The sequence below is a fragment of the Rhinolophus sinicus genome, chromosome 13, assembly GCF_057876585.1.
Source record: "Rhinolophus sinicus isolate RSI-liver-muscle chromosome 13, RSI-T2T, whole genome shotgun sequence".
In the NCBI taxonomy this organism is placed as follows: domain Eukaryota; kingdom Metazoa; phylum Chordata; class Mammalia; order Chiroptera; family Rhinolophidae; genus Rhinolophus; species Rhinolophus sinicus.
In genome coordinates, this window is record NC_142513.1 from 12,494,759 (window position 1) to 12,515,223 (window position 20,465).

Here is a 20,465-nt window from a genome sequence, read left to right on the forward strand (position 1 = left end):
TAAAACGGCTATAAGCATTCATGTACAGGTTTCTGTGTCGATATGGTTTACATTTTTCTTGGGTCATATCTAGGAGTAGGATTGATAGGTAGTATGGTAAGTGTATGTTAACTTTAGAATAAATTGCTAAATTATTTCCAGAGTGTCTTACCATTTTCTAGTCCCACCAGTGGTGTGTGAGAGATCTCATTTCATTGAGGTTTTATTGTTATTTCCCTAAAGACTAATGATGAAGTGATTATTTTCATGTGCTGGTTTGCCATCTGTATGTCTTCTTTGGTGAAGGATCTGTTCAAATCTTTTACCCATTTTTATTGGGTTGTTTGTTTTCTTCTTGTTGAGTTTTGAGGGTTCTTTATATGTTCTACATACAAGTACTTTATCAGATATGTATTTTGCCAATATTTTCTCCCAATTGGTGGTCTACTTTCATTTCTTAATACTGTTTTTCAAAGAGTAGCAGTTTTTAAATTTGATAAAATCCCAATTTAAAAATGAATGAAGTCATCAATTTTTTCTTCATTATGCTTTGTGGTGTGTCTGAGAAATCTTTGCATAGCCTGAAGTGGCAAAGATTTTCTCTTTATGCCTTCTTTTAGGGCTGCTTCTCCAAGCTTCTGCAGGCCATCTCTTTCCCAGGGCCCAGGTCAGAGAGGTCAGGCCTAGAAGTGCTGACCCACAGGCCATCCTCTGAGGTTCTGTGCCTGGAGGATTGTGGGAGATAGTATTGAAGGGCTGGAGGTTCTGCTGAGGGTTACACATGAGGCAGCCCCTCGTCAATGAAGACAGTTTCAATGGATTTGGGCCACACTGGGGGAGGGTGATGGCAGGTGGGTCACAGAACTAAGCCTAGCCTTTCTTCTCATCTTCCTTAGGGACAATGCACCACTTCTTATACTTGCCCTTGTAATACTTAAGGCTGTGTCAGCTCTGAGCATCATTTTTGCAATAGTTAGGAGGGTTGAGCATCTTACGAGTGCCTTCTACCACCGAACACTCCCCAGCTTTCATCTTAACTGGAGACAGCAGGTCCAGAGCTTGGGACCCTCTTCTGTCTGGGACCACAGCCCAGCCTTATCCTGCTCCATAGAAGCCAACCTTTTCCTGCTCTCAGTCCCCAAATGGAGGCCTAAGCCTCTCATGAAGGAAGGCCTGATGGACTGACCCATGGCTTACCTACAGTCAGGCTGTCATGGGTTCCACTCACTGATCAAGTAACCAGTAAGATTGACAAAGTTGGCAGTGGCAGAGATCCGACTAGGCCTTGTCCCCAACCAGATTCAGAGGGAGACCTCACCTACATCCCCAAATTCTCCATCCTTGGAGAGTCTCAGTCTTTGCCCCTTGCTTGCAGATAGGACCCTCTACCCAGGTTCAGAACATTTACCGGATTCCTACACTTCATGCAACACACAGTAGGACAGCCTGTCCTCTCTGAGCACTGCCAGTCATTCTGGCAGGAAGAGCTGGTCGACCTGGCACCACTAAAGGGTGACAGGAGGGCTGGCTCCAGCTTTCTCTTCTTCTGAAGACAGACAACATGGACAAGAAGGGAGGTGGATTTGATAAGTGCATGACAGGCCATCTTCCCAGGAGGTGAAAGGAGTCCCCCAGATACCAAGAGGAAGGCTGTGGGGGAGCAGTCATAACCCAGATGTAGATGAGGGGAGCGTGCCAAGGACAGCCTGATACGCGGGCAATGAAAAGTCTGTGACAAGCAGGCTTGTGACGTCTGTGCAGGGTCACATTCAGGTGAATGTCCCAGGGAAAGATAAAGATGCACAGAACGAAGAATGACAGAAAGAGAGAGAGGAGAGAATAAAGACAAGCCTATGAAAACATCACGACAAAAACTGAGAGTTAGCGACAGGACACAGAGAGAGAGAGAGATATTAAAATGAACCAGAAATTAAAAGAAAGCCAGATAGACACAGGGGGAATGAGATGAAGAATAAAAGAACAAAGTCAATGTCAAGAATGAGAATGAGACGAAGGATAACAGGGAGGTAGAGTGACCACGGCAGACAGAGGTGTTTCGTCAAAGGCTAAATGCAGGTGGTCCAGACACACTCCCTCACAAAGAACTTGGCCCCTATTTGTCAGGATCCCCTTTCCTGGGATGCTCAGTGGAAGGCCTTGTTGAGCTCTGGCCCTAGGAAAGGAAGAGGTGCTCACCCCCAAGCTCGCCAGGAATCCCTCCATCTCTGACCCATTCTGAGACATGGGACTTTAATTCAAGCACTGTCCTTTAGCCTGGCTGACGCTTTCTTAATATTGTACTGTATTTTGAGACTCTTCCTCCACAGCCCTCCAGCCTCCCTTTCGTCAGCCCTGCATCGGGGTCTGAGGACTCTCCTTGTCTTCCATTTACCCCTCACAGGCATTTTCCCCAATAAACTCTTGATTATCTACTCTTGTCTTGACATCTGCTTTTCAGAGGTCCCAGACTAACCCAATTACCCATCTGTTTGCTTTGAATTGTTCAGGCAATGAAGGGAAAGGAAGTGGGGAGACAGAAGAAAATAGAAAAAGAAAGAACATGTTTTTTTTTCCTAGTAAACATTACCTCAAATGAAGATGGTAATTAGATTCCATTAGAAATATTAAAAAGAGTGAAGTCCCCATTTTATTTAAATGATGATATTCATCATAGACCTAAAATTTATCACTTGCAACTATGTAAATTATGATGAAAAGTATTGAATGTCAACTTGAAATTTTCTAAGGAATACATACTTTTTCAAAAATTTGTTTAGGATGTCCGTGTCAAAGAAAAATACATCTTTCGAAACCTACACTTCATGCCCTGAAATCCCTAGTCAAGACAGATTCACATAGCAGACAGTGAGAAGACGCAAGGCTAAATAATACTTTATTATTAGGTAGATTAGGGACTCAACTCCTAAACTAGGAATCAAGGTAGCTAAGCTGGGCAACAGACAAGAGTTCCTTTTCTTGGTTTATAATGGCCTACATTTTAGACCCTAATGTAGCCTAGCACTAAGGCCTGTCCTTCTGCATGTCCAACCCAAAGTCCCAAATCTAGTCCTAGATCACACTACTCCAGCAAGTAGAGAGGCTACCAGTGGTAGCACCAGAGGCAACGTAGCAAACAGGCTTGCTCCTCCATTTCAGGACAATGTGTACACATTTCATGGGGTCCAAACACAGAAGATACGACACAAAATGCCCCAGGGCCCAAGATCAGGGTTTGGAATCTGACCAACGGAGACTCTGAGTGTCAGAAGACACTGAAACAGAAACATATCAGAAAAACAGGAGCGCAGGAACTGATCAAAAGTAAACGGGAAACAGTACCCCCATCCTCTTTTACAAACCTTAAAAGATCTCCCTCAAAGGCTGAAGACAGAGAAAGGGGTATGGATGGGTGTGGAAGGGGGGTCCAGCAGCCATAGATCTTCATGTACAGTAATTTTGAATATATAGCACTTTATTTTTATATTAATCAGCCTTCAACTTTTTTTTTTTTTTTTAATTAGTTTCAGGGGAAGCATTGAACTCTTGATAACAGGAAGTCTTGGGCTCGAGGAGCACAAGGAAGGCCTGGAGATCAGTAATCCGTCTGACCTGTGCTACCAGTGTCTTCTCGGGCCTGGTTTAGAAGGGGTTTCTCCCTGGGGAGAGAAGAGAGAATCAGAGCTCTGGGACGGTGCAAACCTGCAGGGGGCAGGGACTGGGTCCTGAGACCACTGTGCTCTGAATCCCACTAGCTATTCTCCTCCCAAGAGCCCGGAGATGTGCTGCCAAGGAATCAGGCACTGGGGATCAGGAGTTCTGGGCAAGCCATCCTAAGGAATTATAATCTTATAATCCTTTACCTCACAATTTCAATGGGAAGAGGAAAAGGATTCATTATGAGAAGCTGGAAGAAAAAACAATGGCAATTGAAAATAGTCCTAATGAAAATTCAGTAATACTTATCCAAATGTCCCCATCATTCACAGGAGAAGAGTGAGGCCCATTACATGAAATAAATTGTGCATTTTCTGAGGAAAGAGGTCTGATGCCGTCCCCCCCCCCCCCCCAACTCACCCTCCGCCTTTACTGTCCTTGAGGCAAATTTCAGGGCAGATCCCCATTTGAAAGCTCTGATCTCAATGATTTCCAAGGGCACTGGCAGTTCTCAACTCCCTGTGGGACTCCTGGTTCTCCCGGAACATTTCTGGGACAAAGCTGAGAACGGCAGACGTGGGGTTTCTCACCTCAATCCAAACTCGACCACGGCTCCACACACTGACGTTTACAATTGTAGAAACAACACTTCTTGGCCCCTTTGCAACCTCTATCGCGCCGGCACAGAGGCAAAAGAGTGAAAGGGCAGGAAAGTAAGAACTCTGGGCAGTATCCAGGTTTACCTACATCTGAGGAAAAAGGCCACAGGGTGAGTTGGGGGCACCTGTAGGTCGTCGCTGGGCATCAGTGCCACCTTGTCCCGTGGACTCCTCCGAGGAAATGTTCCCCACCCCAACAACACACAGGACCGCCACACCCTACACGCACTTTTCTGGGCTCCAGGCTGCGCCATGTAGAGGCAGATGAGGAGGAAGCCCACGGTGAGTACAGACAAGCTGCTCAGCTTCATAATCCACGAAAAGTGTGTGGGTGAACGACGAGGCTGACTTTTTATATTGTCTATGGCAGGGGCCCACCAGCAGGGGGAGCTGTAGTTTCCAGGGTCCAAGGTCAGAGATGCCTTAATTTGACCTTTCCTATCAGCTGTTTCCTTTCACCCCCGCCCCCCACCCAGAAGAGGAGCTGTAATAACCTCTGGGGCCCTAACTTCTGAGAGCCCACAACTGCTCCCCCTCTTTTTTAGGGAGTGTCAAGGCTGGCCTGGCCCCTAATAATTCTTTATGCAGTGGAGTTTGAGGCAATGGGAGGGAATTGTCTTTCCCAGGGCATTCCTCAGTTCTAAAAGTACTCCAGCTTCTCACTATGTATCCAGAACAATTTAAACCCTACCCCTCCCAACAGATGTCAGAAATGGGTACATTTGAAGAGTTTACTTCGAATAAACGAACTTTTGAAAAACACAGGCACCAAGATAATGAGCTATTACCAAGATAATTTCCAGATTTATGGAAAATATCAATATATTGTGAGCTGCAGAGATACAAGTTTAAGTTGTGTGATGAATGTTTTCTGCTTTAACTCCTGTCTTTATGTCTCCATGATTTTGTATAAACTTAATTTGTTTTTAAGGTCAAAAGTCTAACTGGAGATCATTTTGGAATGTGAACCCCTGCCCAAATAACCCTTTTATTTGGGTTTTATTTACGTTATCTTTGATTCTACACTTTGGCTTGAATCATTCTATTACCCTAGAATTCCTGATATGAACTTGATTTCTGGCTCAGGTAAAACAAACAGATCAACACGTTGTATTTCTCCAGGGCCCATCAGCTCCAAGCCGTTGTCCTTCAATCTTAGTTGTGGAGGGCACAGCTTAGCTCCAAGTGCAGTCGCCATTTTCAATGTTTCGTTGCAGGGGGTGCAGTCCACCATCCCATGCGGGAATTGAACCGGCAACGTTGTTGTTGAGAGCTCGCGCTCTAACCAACTGAGCCATCCAGCCACTCTCAACAAGTCTTTTTTAAAAGGCTACTGGTCCTCCTGTAGCCTATAGGATGGTAGTCAACATCCTATAGAAAGAGAAAAGGCATAATATCAGGACAGGTGGTTCCCAGCCCCAGCTCTGCCCTTGACTCCTAGTGTGAACTTCAATGGTGCCTCCAGAAGTCAGCTTTCCTGTCTCCATGCTGAAAGTGTCTGTCTGAATTACTCGTCTGTCAGAGGGGACTTGCCACTCCAGATTCAGGGGAAGTTGGTGGCTCAGGGCACCTGGGTGAAGCTGAAAAGCACTTGCTTCCTGTGCATGCTTGTCATGCTGGACTTCTGGCGGCAGACACACTTGGCTGGCTGGAACAGAGTGTCCTCATCTAGGGAGGGTGTGGACAATGAGAGCCTCAGAAGTGGCCAGAGAATGTCCCCAAATTATCAGTGACGTTGACTGTTCAACCCTCAGGGTGAACACAGAGCCTGCAGATATGGCATCAGGATTTCAGCTCAGCAAAACTCTGCTGAGAACACTATGTCTCTGGGAGGAGCCTGGTACGTAGTAGCTGAGCTGTTCCCAATTAAACATATATTTTAAAATGCCAGTGCTTATCCTGAGCACTTCAGCTGGCATCGCTGGGTCATTTCACTAATGTCATGCATGCAACCCCAGAACTTCTAGCCTTTCCCATCATTCTTACTCTCTCCTCTTTACTTCATGCAGAGTTGAAAATGCTTTTATGACATAGGTGATTTAGAGAATACTCGCCAAGAGGCCTTGGAAGCCCTACTAGCTCTAATCCCCTTCCGTTTTACAGTTGGTTAAACTATAGGCCAGCAGCTGGGGCTAGAACACTGAATGGAAGGGAGGGTGCATAGCAGCTGTTCTCGTGTTCACAACAGGAATCAGAATGGCTTAGACAGCTTTATTTCTTGGCTGATACTGCATTGCTTTAATGAGGGCATCCTCTGCCAGACTTCTTGGGAGTGTGAGGCTGAGCCTGGGTCCCCCATGGAATCTGGAAAGTCCAGATGCCTGCTCTCTCTGGTTTAAACAACACCTGCACAGACACCCTCATGGATGTGAGGACTGGTGATAGTAAGAAGCAGACACAGAGAAAGGCAGAAGTTAGACTTTATTCCAGAAGCCAATGGCGGCAGCACTTCCAGGGAGAGGAGTGGGAGTGATATCCAAGGCTCTGACAAAGTTGACTGGACAAGATATGACAGCAATGTGGGTAGAGGCAAGAGAGCATGCCGTGGTGTGCCCTGTTGTGATTCGGGAGTAAAAGACGGTGGGACAGATATTATTGATGAATTAGTGTCTCCATAAAAACATCAAGCTGCACACAGGGAAGACATACTATCATCTAGGGTGAAAAAGCTGAGAATGTAACCTGTGATTAAACGAGGGGCAGAAAAGTAATTCAGGTTCATGAAAAGTGACCTTGTGAAATAAATTACTGCTGATGGAGAAACTGATAGAAGAGGCGTCGTGCTGTCTGGCTCCATATGAGAAAGCATTTCCTAGGGACATTTCCATGGTGATTGGAGAGTGTGGCCTTCTGTTCAGAGGTGGCAATATTTATGCAGTTCCCTTTGCAACTGCCAGTGGAAAGAGTCCCTGGAGTTTCATGAGGAGTTTGGAATCCTATGAAACTCTGCAATGTAGGGGATATTGGTATGTTTGTTGACGACACACTATATGAGATTCCCTTGTTATGTTTTGGCACCTCCCAATTTGAGTTCACACTTGAGAGCTGGTCTCCCACTGTACAAACTGAACAGATCAGAGGGTCACATTCCTTTACCTTCTGATACCTAGGGCTGCATTAAGACGCTCAGCAAATCCAATGTTCTCAGCTGGCACTTTGATCTCTGCTGAGTGACTCAGAACACCAAGGATGAGGGGGCATTTGGCAATACAGTGTTGTCAACCACAGCAACGTGTGACTCAGAAACACTGGTGGCCATGGGGAGTGTCCAGGACTGCAGCAGAAAGGTCCACGGCACGGTGTTGAGGTGTGGTTCTGGCTGTACTCATGCTGTCAAACACTCTCATTCTTGCAATGCCCCTGAGCCTAAGTCTTCAACATTCTCTGAGCCACATTTCTCAGACTGGTTTCTCAGGGGAGTGAGAGCTGAGTCAGAGACGGGACTGCAAGTTTCATTGCAAAGCAACACCTGTGAAAGTAAAGGAGAGGACACAGGATTGGGTACAGGGAACCATTCCCATGACGGTCTGACGACATCCCCACCAGCCCAATGGGGAGCTCTGGAGCAAGGATTTTCCATCAGAGGAGATTTCCCTGGGGCATAAAAGGAAAGACCCTACGACCACAACCTTACTCTGTCCCTGGCTAGAGGCCTCTTGGGTAGAGTGTGATCTCAGCTCAAGCATGGAGGTAGTGCCTGAGAAGCATTTGCTGTCAGTGGTCAGATAACCACAGCCCTTGCAGCTGGGCAGCGAGTTGCTTCTGGAAGGAGGTCTGAGCTGCACATCTCCCAGTTAGACACAGTGCACCCCTTGTGCTGTGGAGATCCGCAGACGTCTCCATACACATTCAGGAATAGCTCCTCCAGGGCTCTGGTGGGCGCTCTTTCTGCAGGAAACCATAGAAGATGGAGGTCCTTGGGGAAAACAACAACTCCAGCCCCTGAAAATGGTGTCAGGGCTGCAGCTGCTCCTCACCAGCCTCCTCATCTCTTCGTTCTAAAGTCTCCGTGTCCTCAACTACCGTCAATGCTGCTCTCAGTGACTTACCTGGTGGCGTGAGCCAAATCCTCGTTCCTGAGGGCAAAAAGATATTCCATGCATGTAGTAATCATAAGAAAGCTGAGGTGGCTGTACTAATATCAGACAACGTTGACTCCAATTCAAAAATGGAAATGGAAAAGCAACCAGGTGGAAGGAACGGGGGTCTCTAAGAGGTCTTCCTTTGATGAAGCCACTTGACTAGCCATAGACTGCTCACACTAGACTCCTTCCTGAGAGAAAAGAAACGATCTTATTGGAGCCACTTACATCAGCTTAATCTATATGCTAATTCGAACGAGAGGTGGTTCTTTTATTTTTGCAAATGTGAACCTGCAGTCTGAATCCTATTATTTTAATAATCCAAGCTTTATTTATTGATTTCCAATACGACATTGATCTAAATTAAATTGTATACAATAAGCCCTGCTTCTGGATTTTCTGTTCTTTGGATTGATTTCTCTGTCTCCTCATTTTTCTAATAAAACCATCATATTACATGTTATTGCTTAGTTTTAAGGCTATGAGACTCAAATGCCCTCAAACGAATCTTTATTTTCAAATATTCAAATTTCCATGGATATTCATAAGAATTTTTCCTTCTATAAGAACTTATGTATGAGTTTTAAGTTCCTTGAATCACCACCAATACCAGCCCCTCCCAAAGAAAACAACTGGAGTTTTGAATATGTTATACTTAAAGGGTAAATTGGGCAGCAACTCCCCCACCCCTACCCAAGAATCCAATTGGAAAATGGGCAGAGAACTTGAATCCACAATTTTCCAAAGAAGACATACAAATGGCTAACAAATGCATACAAAGGTGTTCTACATCACTAATCATCAGGGAACTGGAAATCAAAACCACAATGAGATATCACCTCCCACCTGTTAGAAGGCTATTATAAAAAAAAATAATAATCAAGAGATGATAAACACTGGCAAGAATGAGGAGTAAAGGGCTCACTGGTGCATTTTGGTGGGAATGTAAATTGGTACAGCTACTATGAAAACACAAATTAAAGATAGAATGACCATATGACCAAGCAATTCATTTCTGGGTGTATATCCCAAGGAGATGAAATCACTATCTTGAAAATATTTTTGCCCTCCCAAGTTTATTCCAGCATCATTCACAATAGCCAAGACATGGAAACAACCTAAGTGTCCACTGACAGATGAATGGATGAAGAAATTGTGGTATACATGCAATGGAATATTATTCAGCCAATAAAAAGAAGGAAATCCTGCCATTTTTGACAACATGAATGGATCTTGAGGGCATTATGCTAAATGAAGTCAGTCGGACAGAGAAAGACAAATACTGTATAAAATCACCTATGTGGAATCTAAAGACATCAGACTCATCGACACGGATAGTAGGGTGGTGGGGGTCAGGGGCTGAGGGGTGGAGGAAATGTGGAGATATTGGTCAAAGGGTAGAAACTTTGATTTATAAGATGAATACGTTTTGGGGATCTCCTGCATGCATGGGGAATACAGTTAAATACTGTATTGTACTCTTGAAAGTTGCTATGAGAGTAGTTCTTTAATGTTTTCACATGACATCAACAGCAAAATAGTAATTATGTGAGGTGAAGGGTATGTTGACTATCCTTATTGTGGTAAACATTTCTCAATATATACATGTATCAAATCATCACATTGTACATCTTAAATTACACGTTATGTGTCAATTTTATTGCAAGAAAGCCGGAAAATGACAAGAGTCAATTGAAGAGGTAAATATTGATGTCTTCACCTTGTAGAGTCTTCCCACTCAGGAGCACACTGAGAATCTATTCAAGCCTTTTTTCATGTACCTCATAAACAGGTGTATCAGTTTCTTTTAAAAAATATTTCTGCCTCTTATTATTTGTAGGAATGGTATAATTTTGTTGATATTATAAGTGGGCATTTCTTGCTATTCCATACTCTGATTATTGCTAGTTTATAATAAAAATAGGATTTATCATTATTTACCAACTATGTGATTTTGGGTAGTTACTGACCCTCTTGGGGCTTCAATCTTTTAACAAAATTAGACATGTGTATAATACCTATCTGAGAGAGTTTTTGCGAGAAATAAATCAGACTATACACATAACATACTTAGTATAGGACCTGGAAAAGAGAAAACTACGTGCATAAACTATGCTTGCTGCCAATGGTCTATTTTGTATTTGTATTTGTCTGCCCAGAAGTTTAGGCACCGCTCTCGCCTGGACTCCAAGATGCCCTGGTATCAGAGCTCTAGCCCAGTCCAGCCAGTGCCCTGGAGAGTGAGAGGGAAGCCCTGGCTTGTGTGCTCCCGGAGAGAAGGGGCTCAGTGCTCCCCGTTCTCTCACCCCAAGACTCTGCCTCCCACTTGCAGTCACAGCAAGAGCCCAACACAAAAAGAAGAGTTGTTTCAGGGCCAGAATGTCAGAGTCAGACTGCTTCTAGAGTAATTGCATCCAACCCTTCAAACGGAATAGACAACGGAGGCTCAGAGAGGGAGAGAGATCTGTCTGAGGTCATCCAACGAGTTGGGAGGCAAAGCTGGGACCAGACGTCAGACCCACTGACTCCTACGCCAGGGCGCTTCCCACTCCACCCCACCTGCCCCTCCTCCCGTGGCTTTGGCTTTCCCGGGAGCTGCCTTGTCTATGGGCAGTGCGGCGGGTGGGGGTGGGGTGGGGGGGGGCGCAGCCAGCAGCAGAGCCATGAGTGCCTTCCAGTTTGCCCAATATCTACCCTCCACTCTCTTCACTACAAAAGTAGACCCTGCCTTCCAGTTTATGTCTCCAGAGAACACTATTCACCATTCACACTACAACTTGGTGTGTCTTGTCTCCTCATTCACATCGTAAATTAGAAAGTTGGGAGAGGACACTGCTTAACCCAAAGGAATTATGTGTCAATGGAGGCATCTCAGGCACGACCAGGTGAAATGCTTCACGAGCAGAGACTTCCCAGCATCCGTCTTTCTTTGTCTTTTTGTGAGGATAGCGGTCCCTGGGAAACATTAAAGGAAAGGAGGGAAGGAGCTATAGGTTTAGCCACAAGGGTTGGTTGGTCACACTGGCAGGCCTGGCAATAGCCAGGGTAGGACTAGGGGTTATTGGAGAGGAGAGGAACTGCTTGCAGCGTATGCCACATTTTAAAATTTTATTTATTTATTTATTTATTTATTTATGTATTTTATTTCATTTCCCTGGTCCTAGGCCAGAGGCAAAATTTCCAGATTTCCATTTCCTGGTTAAACAGAGACTGTAGTTCTTGGGTTGATTACTGGATTTCTAATATTAAACCCTATGAATGGGCCTCTTGTTCCTGCCCTTTGCTCTCCTTCATACACCAGGAGCACCTCCCGTGGGGCTCTCTCAGCCCCACCCCCCACTGGGGAGAGGGGGTCCCAACTCCACAGCCGCCTCCCCGGGGCTCCCAGGAACAGAGGAGTCATAGGAACCAAACAAATGGAGCAGAAAGTGGTCTTTTATTGGAAAATCACTGAGAAAAGCAGCTCCAGGCTGGAGCAGCCTCAGGGAGAGGACGTCTGAGCAGCGCGGGAAAGCTCAGTGCTACGAGGACCAAGGACGGCAGCCCCGCGGACTTCACAGGTGCAGCAAAGACAGGCTCCACCTGGCAGGAGAGGGGAGAACCGGAGATGTGATTCAGCAGGTCGAAGCCCTGGCCACCCCCTCAGGAGCCCAGTTATAGCCTCTGAGACCCCTCAGCCTCCCCATGTCCTCCCTCCCCACCACTCAGCTTTCTCTGTGCCTTCAAGACTCACCTCTTCCTCCATTCAGTTCTTACCTCACTGGGGACTCATACAGGCCCTCCCGCAGGTGCCCTCACAGCACTTCTTGGACCCCCGGCACTGAGAATCTCTCATACAGGCGTTAGGGGGATTCATCATGGCGCACTTCATCAGAACCCTGGGGCAGGAGCCAGGCTTAGTGTGACCTCTGACTGGATCTTGTCCTTTAACCGGCTCTCGTCCCTTAACCGGCTCCCGTCCTTTAACCGGCTCCCGTCCTTTAACTGGCTCTGGTCCTTTGACTGGCTCTCGACTTCTAATTGGATCTTGTCCTTTGACCAGACTTTCATCACCTACGTAACGTTCATAAGGACCTGTTGAAAGAAGAAATGTACCCACATCTAGACCCAGTGTCCTTGCTTCAACTATCTTGTCTTGCCTCTAGGTCCAGCCACTGCTCACTGTAGTGCCACCTAAACTATGACCGGAGATGGAGGTGGGTCACCAAGGCTAGCTGCGGTCTGTGCTCTTGGAAGGCTATTCCCTGAGCTCTGCGGAAAGGGTCTACAGGACCATGGTTGCCTCGGATGTCCGTCTCTTCTCTCTCCCTCCAAATCCTGGGATGCTAGACTGGAGTGACTCCCAGAGGTGAGAAGTATACATTGTCACCTCTGAGGAAACTTAATGGAGGGGAAAAAGAGCCCTGAGACACATGCCGGGAGACCTGAGCGCCTCCTAGCTCTGGAGATTGCTTTGACAATTTCTCACTCCTCTCTAGGTTTTGATGTTCTCCTTGGTCCAAAGGCAGTCTTCAAACTATATGATTTTGAGGTCCTGTTGGTTCTTAACCTCCTCTCTGAGAACTGATTCCTCAGGTACTTTTATGGGGCAGACTGGCAAGGGACAGACCTCACACCCAGGGCCCAGATTTCTGGGGTGCCTCACTTCATTGCCCATTCTGCAGAGGTATCAATCCCTGGGGCCAAGGCCACATAACAATGCTTCTTCCACAAACAGTCCTGATACCTCAGTCCTGGGGTGGAAAGCATGTGGAGTCCACTGGACAACTTCCTGCTTTTTCTGAGTACAATGGAAGTGACCACAGGCTGAAGTGTGGGTCCAAGCCCTGCCTGCTGCTCCAGAAGTGCTCCCGGGCAGCGTCCAGGTTGCCCTGACAGCCTGTCCTCAACCCAGCCCGGCCCCAGCTAGCCCATGTGTCCACTCACCTCCTGCGACAGCTGCCTGTGCTGCCAGCGTCCCAAGGACGAGGAAAACCGCCAGGACCAAGATGCTGCTGGACCTCATGTTGTCAGGAACGTGGATGGCTATGTGCTGAGGCCAGCCCCTGTTTTATGCAGCTGCAGCTGGGCCTGGTGCCAGGGGCGGGTCTGATTTTACACGGGATAAGACCTACATTTTTGTAGTTCTACCAGGAAATAGCCACCATCCTGGGAGGGACCTTGGGGATTTCCCCAAAGACTGTTCACAGAGAAATGTGTTACATCGCCTCTGACGGTGCCAAGGGCTCTGCTACTTTCTCACGAAGGTACATAGCTGCTTGCCCTATTGGTACCATCACAAACAAATGCTTCATATGTAGAAAGAACATGAAATCCAGAGAACAGACAGAAATCAGCCAAGGTCATTCTGCAAGTCAGTGATAGGTCCTCTGTTCTGATTTCAAAACCGAGGTGTTCCCCCATGACTCCCTGTACCAACAAGCCCCACCTGAACAGCTTACCCTTCCCAGCAACAAGCTGGGCTTTTCTTTCATTCTCCTCTGGTTCAGGGGAAAACTCTCAAAGGCAAATTTGCCTGAAAAGTTTAATGGCTCACCACTGCAATTTGCCATTTCACGGGTGGTCTCTGAGAGGCACCAAGAAAGTAAAAGGGAAGGGGGCATTCTAGATGGGGAAGCAGGTATGCCCTTGAAATCATAGTAAGAAGAGAAAAGTAAAAGGAAGAAAATAGAAATCATCTATAAGGTGGACATCTATAGTACACATATCCAGCATACCTTCCTCCCTCTTACCGTATTTCCCCGAAAATAAGACCTAGCCAGACCATCAGCTCTAATGCGTCTTTTGGAGCAAAAATTAATTTTTGGAGCTTAATTTTTGCTCCAAAAGACGCATTAGAGCTGATGGTCCGGCAAGGTCTTATTTTCGAGGAAACACGATAGAACGGGACTCTGTTTCATCTGAATTCTGGTTTCTTTGTACCATCAACTTAAGAGTCTAATGGGGACTGCTAATCACGAAGTGGGGGTGTGCGTCTGGGGGGCACTCAGGTCAGGTCTATTGAAGTCCTTTATTGGAGTGGACACTAAGGGGAAGAGGGAAATCCCTCCTTTTGGTAAAGATGCTAGATACGAGCCTGGGAACTCCAGAAGCTGTGGTTCCAGTCTGGAATGAGTTCAACTGCATGAGAAAAATGAACCTAATTAGTACACTAAGAGAAGCAGAGAAAAGATGGCGAGAGGGGATTCAGAAGGCACCAGCCTGCCCTCCATCCCCCTTTCCCTTGAGAGCAGCTCTTCCCACACCCTTTCCATACTTGGACTATAACCCAATAAGTTGGCTTTCTGCCTAAGCCGGTCTGATTTCATATTTTGTCATTGCCACCAAAGTTGAGAGTAATAGAAACTAATACCAGAAGTTGGGTGTTACCAGGGACAGAACCTGAAGTGTGGGAATGACAGCTGAGTTCAGGTGAGGCAGGGAAGAAAGCAGACTAATCATTGGCTAGCAAACCAGTTGACTAACTCCCCATCCTTTGTCTCTTTGGACTCAGACCACATACCCACCAGTGCTGAAACATTAGGAGATATAAGATATAAGCAAAGGTTAGAATGATGGAACCTTTTGGCTATTTAAAAAAAACACAGAAAAGCTCATTGCGAAATAAATCATACAAACAAAAAAGTGTGTAGAACATACTCTGTTCTTTAAAGAATGGCATTAAAATGGGCAGTGTGTACTCACCTGCCAGGTAAAGAAGGAGAATCTTTTCTGTATATGTATATTGTCCTATCTCTCCAATTGCTTCCCTCCTCCTCCTTCCCAGAAGTAACCACTTTCCTGGATTTTCTGTTAATTAGCCTTTTCAAATATCTTGTCCATTTTTAATGAGTCTATCTTTTTTCTTATTGATTTATGGAGAAAAGAAACTCTCATACATTACTATGTTGGCACAACCTTTCTGAAAATCAGTTTGGCATCAGCTATTAAAATTGAACATGTGCAAAACCTAGGATCCAGCAATTATCCTCCTAAGTATGTACCATATACTTAAGATAAATATTTCCACATGTTGACCAGGGGACATGCACAAGAATCCACAAAAGTACTGTTTCTAAAACAAAAAAATAGTGGAAACAGCCCATATTACCAATAAAAAAATAACGGGTAAGCATGTTATAACACATTAATACAATGAAATATTATGTAAGTGTAAAAATAACACAAATGGGCCCATTTAATATTTATACAAATATATTTATAAGTGTAATTTATAAATATAGTCACAATGTGACTCATTGAGATCATGTTGAATGAAAAATGCAAGTCCTCCAAAATAGAATTATATGCTTGTTATAAGGCTTGAAACTAAGGAAAACTAAGTAACAGATTATTCAGGCATACTTATACATGTAGTAAAACTCAAACTGGGGTAAATGAAAATGAGGAAAGTATGAACATGAAATCAAGATAGTGATTAACTCTGGGAGTGAGGGAAGAAACATTTTGGATAGGAGAGAAGCACTTGGGTTGGCTTTTGATTATGTTCTAGTTGTCAGGCTGATGATGATTTCACATCTGTGTGTGTGTGCGTGTGTGTGTTAAGGCTGCAGGGTAAATGATTTACATATTACCTTAGCTTTCCATAAACCCGTAGCACTGCACTCTGAGGTTTTAAATCCTTTGTTATTACAAACTATACCACATGTGGCCTTTTGGAATTATTTTGTAAGCTAGATTCCTAGAAGTAGATTTGCTACTACAAAGGTTAAATGCATTGGAAAAATCTCCCCAGCTTATTGAAGTGTGATTGACAAATGAATATTGTATGTATTAATGCACACAGCATAATGTTTTGGCATACGTATATATTGTGAACAGATTACCACAATCAACCCAATTAACATATCCATCACCATTTTTAAATACTTTTGAAATTTTGACAGTATTGTCATATTTCCCTCGATAAGGGTCGTGCCATTTTGTACTTCCACCCATAGTGGATGAAAATGCACTTATATCCAGCCTCTTATACAGAGAGTGTGTCTAATTTTTAGATTTTTATCAATCTGATGAGTGAGATATGGTGCCTCACTGCAGTTTTTAGTTAGCATTTCTCTATCATTACTGCAAACATTTTTTCACATATTAAAGGCTACTTAAAAAAAAAGGCGACTTATTTTCTTTTTTTCTGAAAACTTCATTTCCTTTGCTCATTTATCTATAGATTCACTAGCTGTTTTCTTCTCTACTTCTAGGCACTCTTTACATATTATAGAGAAAGGTCCTTTGTCTGTGATATGGTTTGCTAATAAAAATGTTAACTCATCCTAAGATGTGCTCAAAACAGCTCAGAGTGGGACCCTTTCCTTGTCTTATCTGGATGTTACTTCCTGTTGTTGAGCTATTTCTGCTCGGGATTTCTGCATTTCTGCTTTATGATATTCTTAACCTGGTGCAATTGGTTCCTTAATCGTTTTTAATTCACGTGCCAAAGTATTTTAAAATCTAAATGAAACAGAAAAGATCATAGAAAGATAACTTTTTATCTAAACTGACATCACGGCCAATTTCGTTAGCTCTGACAGCAGCCTGGTCGTCATGTGCACAGATGTCCTTATTTCTTTGAGATGCATACTGGAGGATTGAAGGGTAAAACGTGAGAGGCACTAGATTTACTTTCTTTCTTTTCTTTTCTTTTTTTTTTTTTTTTATATAAATGCCATTTATTTTGGAAGCCTAAACCAAAGCCTGTTTATTTTATTTTATTTTTTTTCCTGTTTTGTTTTGGTTTTTGAACTTTCTTTTTTTAAAAATTTATTGGGGTGACAATTCTTAGTAAAATTACATAGATTTCAGGTGTACAATTCTGTATTACATCATCTATAAATCCCATTGTGTGTTCACCACCCAGAGTCAGTTCTCCTTCTGATTTACTTTCAAATACTTCAGCCAAGAAGGGGTGGGACTAGACATGAAAGAAGTGTTGTAAAATGTTAATTGAGACTCAGTTCTAAGATGAGTAAGTTAAAGGGATCTCAGTACAACCTGGTCATTATTATTGCAATCATTACTGGATTGTCTACTTGAAAGTTGCTCAGAGTTGAGCTGTAACAGCAAGAACAACAAAATGGTAATTGTGGGAGGCAAAGGAAGTGTTACCTAACTCATTGTGGTTAAGTATTTCACAATACCTATGTGTATTAAATCATCAAATTGCACCCCTTAAACTTACACACAATGTTATACGTCAATTATATCTCAATAAAGCTGGGAAAAATGTTAATCATTGAATCTGGGTGATGGGCATATGGGGTTTCATAAAAGCAATGTACTGTTCTTTGGTGTATTTTTGAAAAATTCTATGATAATTTTTGACAAAAAGACAATAACTTTAATTTTGGAACTTAAAAATGACTATTAGGAAAAAATAGTCATTTTTTAGATTAATTTGGAAGACTAACATACTCGTGACATGGATGATTGAAAATGTAGATTAATGAAGGTTAATGGGACATGTCAGTCACTAAAATGTATTTTGAAGCTGCAACAATTACAAAAGCAGTATTGGCACGAGAATAAATAAAGGAAGAGAACAGAAAACCCAGAGTCAGCCCCTGTTACATAGAAGACTTGAGTTTTTGATAAAGTTCTAATTCCCAATCAATGGCAAAAGTTTGAATTACTCACTAAATGATGCTGGGATAATGGCCTAATAACTTAGAAAAAAGGTATTTCCCTATTTCATACCTTTGCCCAAGTAAATTTCAGATGGATTGAATAATGAACGTGTTTTTTTTTCAAAATTCACAAAAGAATTATACATAATTATAGTGAATAATTAATTATCTGACACCAGTCAAAAAGACTTTTTTTCAGCATAAAAACAAAGGGAGAACATACAAATGAAGACTGATTTGACTACCCCCAAATTTAAAACTTTGGTACAAAGTGAAAGGAGGGAAACAAATAGGACAGGATTAAAATAAGCATTTATCAAGCTCACTTTACTCAATCTTCAGAACCATCCTAAAATAAATATTATTATTTCTATTTTATAGAAGAGTAAACTGAAGTCCAAAAAAGTTAAGTAACTTGTCCAAAGTCACAGCTAGAACCTGGGGGCAGTAGGATTCAAAACGAGGTCTGCCTGACTGCAGTTTACATCCGTTAACCATTTTACCATACTGCTTCTTGTGTTTGACAAGTTAGTCGTATCCTTAATATATAAACAGCTCTTACACCTCAACAATAAAAATAAAGGTATCCCAATAAAAATGGGCAAAGTACAAAACCAGGCAATTCACAAAAGAATACATACAATTGGTCAGTATAACCATATGAAGAAATGCTCTCCCTCACCCATATTCAGAGAAAGGCAAATTAAAATGAGACTGTTTTCCATTGGCATAGATTTTATGTACTTCTTTTTTTACTATCCTGTATTTGCTGAGTATATCCGTTAAGAATCTTGCGTACATCTTACACATGTAGTTTGTCATCAGGAAAAAAAAAATAGCCTCATAAAATTCCCCTTCTAAATAAAACTGCCAAGGGGATGCTAAAATTCCAAAAGTAATTATCAGATCATAGAATGTAGGGTCCCTCTTTCCTGAGAGCTTAGAAGACAGCATGAAGGAGTCAAGTTAAACCCAAGGAAGAACTTCCTAACTGTGAGCAATGATTTTAGACTGTTCTCCAGAGCACTGCCTACTCTCTTCAGGATTTGAATGGCGGGTTGGACAGGTTAGAGTCCAGTGGCGCTTACCTGGGTTAAATGCCCTCACCTGTGATAGGGGAAGTTCCTGGTGACTGGCAGCCAATCAGAATTACAGTGGGTGGGGCGCTATGACTCCAAAGGAAGGGATGCTGGTCAGATAAAAACAAGAGATGTCTCCTGCAGAGCAGGTGGAAGCTCACACACTTACTTACTTTCTGAAATGCAATTTCAGGATATTCAAAGCCTGGAAAACTTTCCTGCCCTTGACCTAGCATTTCTTGTTTGTTTGTTTTTGGTTTTTTGGACTTTCTATTGAGGTATAACTGACATATAACATTATATTATTTTCAGGTGTATAACATGATTCGATATTTGTACATAATGTAAAATGATCGTCACAATAAATCTAGTTAACTTCCGTCACCATACACACGCTACAAATTATTTTTCTTGTGATGAGAAATTTTAAAATCTACTCTCTTATTAACTTTCAAATATGCAATACACTACCATTAACTATAGTTACCATGCTGTGTATCACATCCCCAGAACTTATTTATTTCACAACTGGAAGTTTGTACCTTTTGACTGACCTAGCATTTCTAATTTGACAAATTTACCCCAAGAAAATAGAGATGTGACTCAAAATATATGTACAAAGATTGTTGTCACAGCTTCACTTAGAGTGAAAAAAATTAGAAACCTATATGTTTCACAAATATATATGTTTTGGCATATAAATCTTACAAAATACCATGTTGCTATCAGAAATGGTGATATTGGAGGATACTTCATCACCAAGGAAATGTCTAGAAAAAGCCTTTCTTTAATATACACATGTAGTTTGTCATCAGGAAAAAAAAATAGCCTCATAAAATTCTCCTTCTAAATAAAACTGCCAAGGGGATGCTAAAATTCCAAAAGTAATTATCAGATCATAGAATGTAGGGTCCCTCTTTCCTGAGAGCTTAGAAGACAGCATGAAGGAGTCAAGTTAAACCCAAGGAAGAACTTCCTAACTGTGAGGGTTCTGCACTGGAATGTCGTCTTCCTTTCTCAGGGTCAGATGGGGAAAAGCCTTGCTTCCAGGGCCCAGGACCTGATTGGGGACTGTCGGGAGGCAATGACAGAAGTCACAGCTTAGACAATAACTGTGTGTCCTTGGCCTACAGTTTCCTCATCTTTCAACTAGGAGGCAAGAGGGTGGTCTTGACCTTCTCCCATCCTGGTAAGGTATTTTGGTTCAGTGGGTTTCCGTTTGGGGCCCTTTAGGACCCTGAGCCCCAGCTGCCTCTCTTCTACCAAATGACAGGATCCAAATGATGTGAAATCTAAGGTGGGGTCCTTGGCTGAGATGATTTTTTTGCTCAGGATCCCTTAGGGCTAGGGAAGGGGGTCTCAGAGGCCACCTACAACTTGTGACCAGCGACC

At 43.3% G+C, this 20,465-nt stretch overlaps 1 protein-coding gene and 1 long non-coding RNA gene across 3 annotated transcripts; both read right to left on the reverse strand.

Moving 5' to 3' along the window:
• Positions 1–3,450: 3,450 nt before the first annotated feature.
• On the reverse strand, positions 3,451–5,897 carry LOC141568231 (uncharacterized). Its single transcript, XR_012491301.2, has 3 exons — positions 4,522–5,897; positions 4,224–4,382; positions 3,451–3,635 (listed from the first exon to the last, which is right to left on the reverse strand). It is a non-coding gene; the product is annotated as an uncharacterized LOC141568231 (long non-coding RNA).
• A 5,894-nt stretch (positions 5,898–11,791) lies between these two features.
• On the reverse strand, positions 11,792–14,098 carry PI3 (peptidase inhibitor 3). 2 transcript variants are annotated; one of them, XM_074317762.2, is made up of 3 exons: positions 13,301–14,098; positions 12,131–12,427; positions 11,792–11,956 (listed from the first exon to the last, which is right to left on the reverse strand). In XM_074317762.2, exons 1-2 carry the CDS (start codon positions 13,377–13,379, stop codon positions 12,132–12,134), a joined length of 375 nt encoding a protein of 124 aa, XP_074173863.1. In that variant the 5' UTR covers positions 13,380–14,098; the 3' UTR covers positions 11,792–11,956; position 12,131. The 2 variants fall into 2 exon arrangements, with proteins under 2 accessions (XP_074173863.1, XP_019605189.3); XM_019749630.3 differs by having other exon boundaries at positions 12,131–12,448; positions 13,301–14,074.
• Positions 14,099–20,465: the final 6,367 nt, after the last annotated feature.

Bases quoted from the DNA above. Each gene is read 5' to 3' on its own strand.
- PI3 (XM_019749630.3), bottom strand. From the start codon at position 13,379: ATGAGGTCCAGCAGCATCTTGGTCCTGGCGGTTTTCCTCGTCCTTGGG. The intron at 12,449-13,300 runs GTGAGTGGACAC...TTCTTTCAACAG, and splicing joins ACAGGCAGCTGTCGCAGGAG to GTCCTTATGAACGTTACGTA.